This window comes from Odontomachus brunneus, unplaced genomic scaffold, assembly GCF_010583005.1.
Source record: "Odontomachus brunneus isolate Ranch 3 - 2012 unplaced genomic scaffold, Obru_v1 Obru_scaffold_173, whole genome shotgun sequence".
In the NCBI taxonomy this organism is placed as follows: domain Eukaryota; kingdom Metazoa; phylum Arthropoda; class Insecta; order Hymenoptera; family Formicidae; genus Odontomachus; species Odontomachus brunneus.
Genome location: NW_022639623.1, coordinates 381,930 through 391,232, shown reverse-complemented (window position 1 = coordinate 391,232; position 9,303 = coordinate 381,930). Strand labels below are relative to the sequence as shown.

At 27.0% G+C, this 9,303-nt stretch overlaps 1 protein-coding gene across 1 annotated transcript in view; it reads right to left on the bottom strand.

The window, feature by feature from the left end:
• Positions 1 to 206: 206 nt before the first annotated feature.
• Positions 207 to 9,303, bottom strand: part of LOC116851364 (ATP-dependent RNA helicase SUV3 homolog, mitochondrial) — a 28,885-nt gene continuing 19,788 nt past the window's right edge. The window contains exons 14-15 of the mRNA XM_032830696.1: positions 2,730 to 2,789; positions 207 to 394 (exon numbers count right to left, since the gene is read on the bottom strand). Of these exons, the coding sequence (XP_032686587.1) occupies positions 258 to 394; positions 2,730 to 2,789 (197 nt within the window). The 3' untranslated portion in view covers positions 207 to 257. The remainder of the gene's footprint in view (positions 395 to 2,729; positions 2,790 to 9,303) is intronic.

Here is a 9,303-nt window from a genome sequence, read left to right as displayed (position 1 = left end):
ACGTCCCGGGCGGGAGAAGGAGGAGGGAGTCAGGGACCACCTCACGTAGAGATGATCCGAAAGCATCTCTGACTCTCGGTCCACCGCCAATTTCACCATCATATCGGCCGCCCCCGGCAAGGTCCAGGTCAAGTCGATGACCGAGAGCCGCAACGCAGTTTTATAGGTTGATTTTAACCAAACAATGCAATTTATATCATTCATAGTCAGAATTGTTTATGATTTTTATTATATTTTTTTTATACACCATAGTTACATTATTCTTTTTTTTTAATTGACTTCATCCATTCAGATTGCAATTCGCGTAACATTTGAGGTGTTAAGAGTCCTTCTGCTACTAACCTCTCAGTTAATTTACCTTTACCTATGCCACGTTTAGCGATTGCTTGATGACCTTAAAAACATATTATTTAGTAAAAATGTTTAAAAAAATATGTATAAATTTTTCTTTATACCAGATATGCCAAAACAATTATATCATATTTTAATAGTGTATTTCAGAACTTAATTCGAATCGAAAATGCTACTACAAAAATGTTAAAATAATATAAATTTTATAATAATAAACGTTTAAAATTTGTCAATGATATCGCATGAATTTCGTATTTTCACAAAAGAATTATCAGAATTTTTCCTCACCAGTTTTGATAAGCTTTGGACATACAGGTGTCCCATTTTAAAAGATACACTCTCATAATTCTTCAGCCAAGTATATTCAGCAAAAATGTTTCAGACAAAAGTTGTCGGGTTTAGAAGGGGACATCTGAAGGTGACCTTGACTTTGACCTCGGAGCTCATTCTGAAGGTTATTCGAAAGTCAACTTTGCATCTTAAATAGAAACATTAATTTTTTCTTACGGAATTTTATTCTTCGTGAAGAAACTAACAACTTTTGTTTGAACGAATTTTTCGTATGACCTCTATTTTCTAAGATATTTATGGAAATATCTACAAAATTATTGGTTTCAATAATCTTTTACTCGAATTCTATCAACTTTACCGAAAAATGGTAAGAGATAAAAATTGTTTATTTTTTTCTCATAGAGCTCCGGGAATTTTTTCAGAAATTTCCATTTTCTACGGAATTTTTTATAAACTTTTTAGTATTTTAAGAAAATGCAAGAAAATGCAGTACTAAACTTTTTAAATATACTTGATAGAATTCGAGTAAAAAATTATTGAAACCAATAGTTTTGTAGATACTTCCGTAAATATCTTAGAAAATAAAGGTCGTACAAAAAATTCGTTCAAACAAAAGTTGTGAGTTTCTTCATGAAAAATAAAATTCCGTAAAAAAAAAATTAATGTTTCTATTTAAAATACAAAGTTGACTTTCGAATAACCTTCAGAATGAGCTCCGAGGTCAAAGTCAAGGTCACCTTCAGATGTCCCCCTCTAAACTCGACAACTTTTGTCTGAAACATTTTTACTGAATATACTTGGCTGAAGAATTATGAGGGTGTATCTTTTAAAATAAGACACCCTGTATATTGTAGAACAATAAAATATATTAGACTCAGGTTTTCTTTATGTGATTATCTCGATATTTAAGAATTAAAAATCTTTCAAAAGTAACGAAACTTTTTTTATTTTCAAAGAATATCCTCGAAAATATAAAAGAAAAAAATTTATACAAAAGTTTTTTAATATTCTATATTCTTTGCAATGGTATATCCAGATTTTTCGTATAAAAATAAAATTTCTTAATTTATCGCTATCTTTGCCTTATTTTTGCAAATTTAAAACTTTTTAAATATACAAATTAAAAAGCATTGAATGCCAAATCCATCCATATACAAAGTAGCCTATATAACTCTTCACAACTCGATGTTTCAGAAATTAAAAAAAATACAAAAAAGTATTTCCAACAAAAGTGATAAGGTGTCGAGAGAGAAGAAGATAGTAACATTTATTTGACCTTGAAATAACCTTAAAAAGTTCTGTCAAGGTCAACTTTAATTATTTTAATAGAATCATGTGTCTATTAAAATTATGTCATATAGTTTTATGCATAAATCTATTTCTCTAGTCATTCTGTAAAAAGAGATAAAATCATTGAAAAGTGAATAAATCCCGAGATAATTTTACATTTTATCCTGTCATTTTTCAATACAAAATATGAAATATCTCGTAAACTACTTACTTTTCGATCTCATTTTAATACTTTTGTACATGTAATGACCGGTAAAATCGATTATTGGGAAAAGAATTATACATAAACTTTAAATGAAGTTCCATGCATTGTATAGATTCATTGATATACCAGTGTGTCAAGATTAATATCGCCGATCAATTTCTCTCATCATTTGTGAAATTCATTTGTGAAATGAATATTTTACCGTTTATTCTAAGTCTTCAGTAATATATGTGAATTCATAATATATGAATTTAATAAAATATTCACTTTTCTATGATCTTATCTTAATACTTTAATGACTAATAGGATTAACTGCTTTGAGAAAAACTAAATGCACATAAGAATAAATAAATAAAAACGACCAAAGAAATCAATTTATATTTTAAAGAAATCATATGACTCTATAATATTTGAAAAGTTAAAGTTGACTTTGACTTTTTCTAAAAGCTATTCTAAGATCAAATAAATAATACTATATTTTCTCTTCAAAATCTTAGAACTATTATCCGAAAAACTGAACTTTTTTGTTTCTTCTCTAATTATTTCTAGCATATTTGGAGCATGGGACATTATATATAATACAAAAGATTACCTTTATAAAAATTTTGTTTTTGCGTCTGCAACTCGAAGCTATCATTTTCTGTGTTGTCACCTAAAATATAAGAAAAAAGAAAATATCTATATTAATACTTCATAACAAGTAAATATAGAATCTCTAATAAACTAATCTATAAAATCTCTAATAATCTAATCTATAAAATCTAATAATCTAGTAATCTAAATAAATTTTCATCAAAATGCAGATTTTAATCATTTAATTTTTATTTATCCTTTCAACAGACGCGCCTGTGTACTTTGTACACGCGCGGCGATTATGGAGGAGATACTTCCAATTTGAGGATCCTGGCTCCCCGAGCTATTCCTTCAGTCTTTGTTTGACTGTCGATACGCGAGGTTGTCATTTTGACCTAACTTGTACAGGTTTTACGGATATTTACAAATGTCGGTCTCAAATGTCCGTCGTGTGTACTAAATACACTGATGCGCTCGCATCGTGATAGCGACGAGATCAAAGTAAGTATATATTTTCTACATATAATTATTGATTTTATTATACAACGAAACAAAAGAAGCAGTTGATACAGTGGATAAATGTGCGCTGCATATTCTGTATCTAGAATAACTAACCAATGGCCTTTAGCTTTGTTTTTCATGATGCTGAATATAGCAGGGATAAACCCTCAGATATTTTATTTCGCGAAATATTACAATCGAGATCAGTATCGACGAAGAATTATTTTGACTGATCTAGCTTTTGGCCTGATGAAAGAACAACTTGCGTATAAAATAACATCGCTATCCATGAATATTCAAGTATTCCTACAGAAAAATGTCCCTGCTGAGGAGGAAGATCAATCACTTGATCGTCGAAAGCGAGGGAGATACAAGTTTTGCACAAATATGTATATCACCTTGACATGCCACAAATGCACTCGATTTGTTTGTAAAAAACATTCTATACTTTCTGTTATTTGTCAAGCTTATTAAAGTACTCAATCTGGATCAGATTCATAATCTTTTACATTCCATTTTTATACGATACATAGTAACAATTATTATTAAAATAAATAATTAATAAGCTTTCGAATATCATAAACTTTCATCGCATAATGTTTATTTTATGATAAAATCCCTTATCTTTCTAAATTTCCAATTTTATTTCACGGTGTATTTTGTACACGGGTACCTGCTCCCGTTATGAAAAAGGACACGCCCGCCGAAATATTAATATTTAAATACGTTTTTAATATATCTGTATAAGGCAGTTCAGTGTATATATTCGGCATAAATTTTAACAGGTTATATTATTGAAAAATTATATTATTGAAAAATATGAACTCGTTTACGAAAAACTAGTATAATAAAAAATATAAAGATATAAAAAAATAATATGAAACAAAAAGAATTTTTTTATATGTAATACATAAAATAGTATGATATGCGATCAAATTGATTTGTAAAATATTCCAAAAACTCTCTTTTTGATATAGTAATCAATAAATCAGCCACAAAATTAATGATTTAAAATCTTATATTAAAAAATAGACTGTCACGTTAATTTTACGGTTATTTATTAATTATGTAGCAAAAGGAAAGTTTTAGGGCTATTTTGTAAATTTACTCAATTAGATGAAAATGTTATTCTATCCACATATTGTTTTATCACAATATATTTTACAACAATCTTTTGTATCTATTTTCTTCTGACGTTATTAATCAAAATTGCTGTGGCTAAAAAACGTAGGAACCTTAATATAAAGATATTTAAATAAAAGAACATTTCAAATTTTGTTGTAACATACTTATAAAATGTTTTGAAAAATGTTTATTTTCTTTCGCAATCAATAAATTGCCGTAAAATTAAAATGACAAAATCTGAAATTAGATAAATTAAAGAAGCAAGTTACATTGTTATTGTAACCATACAGCATGCTTCAGAAATAGTTGGCCAAACTTTGTGAAAACGTAGAACGGATTGAAATGTGCAAGAAAGTCCCATACCGTTTTGCGATACTCCCAATAAATCTCAAGATATTAATTAAAAAAGATTGGTCACGTGCAATATGGTAGATGAGCTACAGTGGCGTCGTCTGCCGTTGTATACTTATACATTAACCCTTATTGTGCACATTTCAGTAGAATCACATAATGGGCATACTGAGGTCTTTCGTGACCTCAACTACAAAAATGTTTGCTGCAATAAAATTATTCGCTTCTTTGATTTGAAAAAATTCCAGGATATATTTCAAACATCTTTTTATATGACCGAATAATTTTTCTAGACAAAATTTGATTTTAAATAAAGAAAAAAATTTGAAAGTCCAAAAAACGTGAAAAATGACTTGATTTGCTCCAAAAATCATGACACAATTTTTAATATTTCAAGGTAAAATTTTAAGGAACTACTTTCAAGACATATCTCTTTAGAAAGAAATTAGTACAATAGCAGGACTTTCAAAAAAGGTATTTATTTTAAATATCAAAATTAAGATTTTTGTGAAAAAAGTAAACAGTTTTTCCAAAATATAGATTTATTTTATTATATTTTATTTATTTTTTTTATAGATTTACTTTATTTATTTTATTTATTTATTTTTTCTGGAGTTTATTTGATCCCACAATAAGGGTTAAGTCAAATTGAACATAAAAGTCCTCCATTTTACAAATGATTACATAGATTTTCAGATATTAATTAAAGAAAATTTGTACATTATGATACACAATCTTCTAATGGTAACAATTTTCTTTGATTAATATCTGAAAATCTATGTTGTCATTTGCAAAATGGTAGAGGACTTTTTTATTCAGTTTAACCTAATAAATATACAACGGCAGACGCCATTGCAGCTCATCTACTATATCGCGCGTGATCATTTACCAATTTTTTAAATTAATATCTTGAGATTTATTGCGAATATCGCAAAACGGTATGGTACTTTCTTGCTCATTTCAATCCGTTCTACGTTCTCGCAAAGTTTGGCTAACTATTTCTGAAGCACCCTATATACAGTTCCGCTTTTTTTTCCTTTGTAAGTTTTATGACCGTTGGTAATTTTAAATTATCGATTATTGTTATTTTCTAGTAACGAATTGTAATCCTTAATTTAAAAAAATGAATTGGATTGAGACTATTTAAATCAATAATCTACTCTAATACCCAGATAGAAATGCATGATCATGTTTCATATTTTTTTAAAGATCATTACATGATCTCATGACATGAGCAGCAGATACACACAAATGATGTACAAATTATGTTGCAAATTCTTGACATGATGTTGATTATTATTATTAAATGAGGTATTTTTGTGACATCATAACATGTTTGTATTCTGAGGTGCATATGAGTCCACATCGGTATCTATTCTTGTCCTCATGTCTTGAAGATACATGAATACAATATGAACTCAGAATAAACACATTTTCCTATCTGGGTATATTTAATGAAAAATTTTATGAAATATCCTACTCTTTGATAATATTTATGTATCTCATTCAACTGGAGAAAAGTTAAACCTGTTACTCGTTGATACATTCAACAACTCATTTGGTTATTGTTACTTTATAGAATAGACGATCGTTATTATGATCAAATTTGCTATATATGTTCTAGGAAATACCGCGAAAAGTTCGAACTTTTTAATTTCAATAAATTTTTGTGGACATGTAGAATAACTTAAGATATGAATAATTTGATTTCTATCATCCTTTAAAGATATGATTTTCAACTTCCAAGCCAAAAGGACGATTCCGTTTATAATTCCTAAATTACAAAAAAGGAGAAAAATACTTAGAATAAAATATTATATATTAAATATATATGTTTACAAATACAATATATGCTACAGATCAAAATGAGATATTCCACATTAAAAATTCATGAAGAATTCATAACATCGAGCATACATATCTACTACTGTAGTATCAACATAATGATTGTTCGGCTCACATGCGATTATAAATTCAGAAATGATAAAAAGGGCAATAGTATCATTGATGTATCGTATTCAAAAATATATTGAAATTGGATTCATCATTTTGAACACTTCTTTAAATAAATTTTAGTGTTGAACATAAATGTTTGACTTTCCTTTTTTACAAACATATAATTGTATATAATTACATGTAAATAAGATATATATAATTATTTATAATATATTAAAATTAAAATAAAAAACGCGATTTTTCAGAAAAAAATCAATTTCTCGAAAAATATTTGATATTAAATTTTGTAAAAGAAAATTTTGAAAAAGAATAATAAGCTCTAAGATTAAAACATCAAAAAATTAAGATAATCAGGTCATTAAGAGTCATTATACCAGATGATCATGTGTGTATAAATTTAATTAAATTAAACTTTCTATATCAGTTAGTCGAATAACAAAATGCTGAAAATTTTATCAGACATTCTACATATGCCGTAGTACAATATTTTTCAGTATTTTTTTGCAGGTTAGATTATTCTTTATTACTAAATTATTTCTTTACTATAAAATGTCTTTTTCCCATATATCAACTTTATTTTTCTTTACTTATTTTTCTTTATTTTTCTTTACTTTTGTTAATAAACTCTGGAAATGTTAACTCGCGTCCATAGCTAGAGTTAATACGTGAAGTTAATACGACTCGCGCTATTACCAAATTTAAGTTTTCCTCTAATAGATCAACAATAAATTAATATTCTTATACATCTTATCGTTTTTATGAAGCTGCGTTAATACAGTAATAATTAAATTTTCATTTAAATTTTATTAATAACAAACGTGGCATTAAATTTAATTAATAATATGCGTAGCATTTCGGTCATATAAAAGTATTAAAGTTTATCAACTACGAGGGAAATGAGAAGAGTTAATCAAATAATTTCGATATCTTTATGCATCAATGCACAAATAAGGCGAGAATATATAGCGTGACTAGATTAAAGTTTCCCTCTTCTTATGTACAGGTAAAACTCATATTGAAAAGAAAAATCATATACTTTCTGTAAACTATCACAATAATCGAAATATTAACGAAAGAAAATTGGTCAATCTATACACGCAATACTGTGGAACGAGCTCTGTAAACAACTGAAGAAACAGATTTTAGGTTATTAATAATTGTTATTTGAAACTTTTTTCACATAAGATACTCAGATTTAAATTCAGAATTAAATGAGAATTTTTTATTAAGTGGCAGTTACAGATATAAGTAAATATCATTTGGAAAAACGTGCATCTAACTCTAAATAAAAACCGAGTATCTCATGAGGTAAGTTTCAGATGACAACTATCGAGTTCTTAGACCTATTTTCTAATTTTATAATAACGATAAATATAAGCATTTAGTTGCAAGGTCACGCGTGTAACGCAAGATCACTCCGTTCGCTGCTCGAAATATTACATCGCCTTTTGGTGCTATCAAATTTTTACTATTGCTAATAACCAAGCTTAAGACGTGTCTTATCAAATTATTTTACAGAGTTCATCCTACCGCATTGCGCGCATTAACTAATTAACTAATTTTCTTTCGTTATAATTGACAGTTTACAAAATTATAAAAGATTTTTTTTTATACAGTTTAACAAGTTTTAATTTATAGACTTGTAGCGATTGGACACCTAAATCCAAATACTCTGTATAGGCTTCCAACGTAGAACTGTGCGTACATTCATGTAATTTACGGCATAATAACGAAATAACTTAACAATGTAATGTAAACAACATATACAAAAAATCTAATAGTATAATATTTTTTAAGGAAAAGATTTGATATTTCTATTTATATCACTTTGTAGTGTTTTGTATCTCTTAGTAGCTCTTTATAAGTCTTGTACCATTAAACTTTCATTCTAAATTTTTTTTTTCTATTTCTAGTAGTTTAAAAGTTGTACGTGAAAAAATAGAAGTATCCTTTTGGTTTTGAAGTTATTTGAAGATCATATCGTTAAAGATAGGGCATAAATGAAGCATAACGTTAATCATGTCTTAAGAATCATTCTACATATTTACAAAAATTTATTTAAATCGGAAAATTCGGATTCGTAGTATTTCTTTGTAAGTTTATTTTGTGAAGAAATTAATTAAATGTATCAAACAAGTATTACTTAAGATCAAAATTTTAACGTTTATTTAAGGCCAAAAATATGTTGTTTCAACTGTATCTTCGTCACATTACTAAATTTTAAGTTTTCTTGAGAGTATTAAGGTAATTAGTTCGTCATATACAAATCTGAAATTAAGTTTGTTCAACTCTGTTCAAATCGATTTGCTTTTTTTTCTAATAACTATGAACTCTACCTTTATTTAATACACTCTATTTTTATTATTTTAGTAAACAAGAATAAGAAAATATCTAGAATGTGATAATACAAATCAATCGAACATCTTTTAATAAGTACAACAGACAATACGTGAAAGTGCTGAAACTAATAATTTGTATTTTGCTAACTTTGAGTTAAAATATTTCTTAAACTAATAATTCTTTTTAAAATATTTTAAAAAAACCTTTTGAAGAACACGGATTATCTATTAAAAATGTCTTACATTTACATACTAATATATATATATATATATATATATATATATATATATATATATATATATATATATATATATATATAA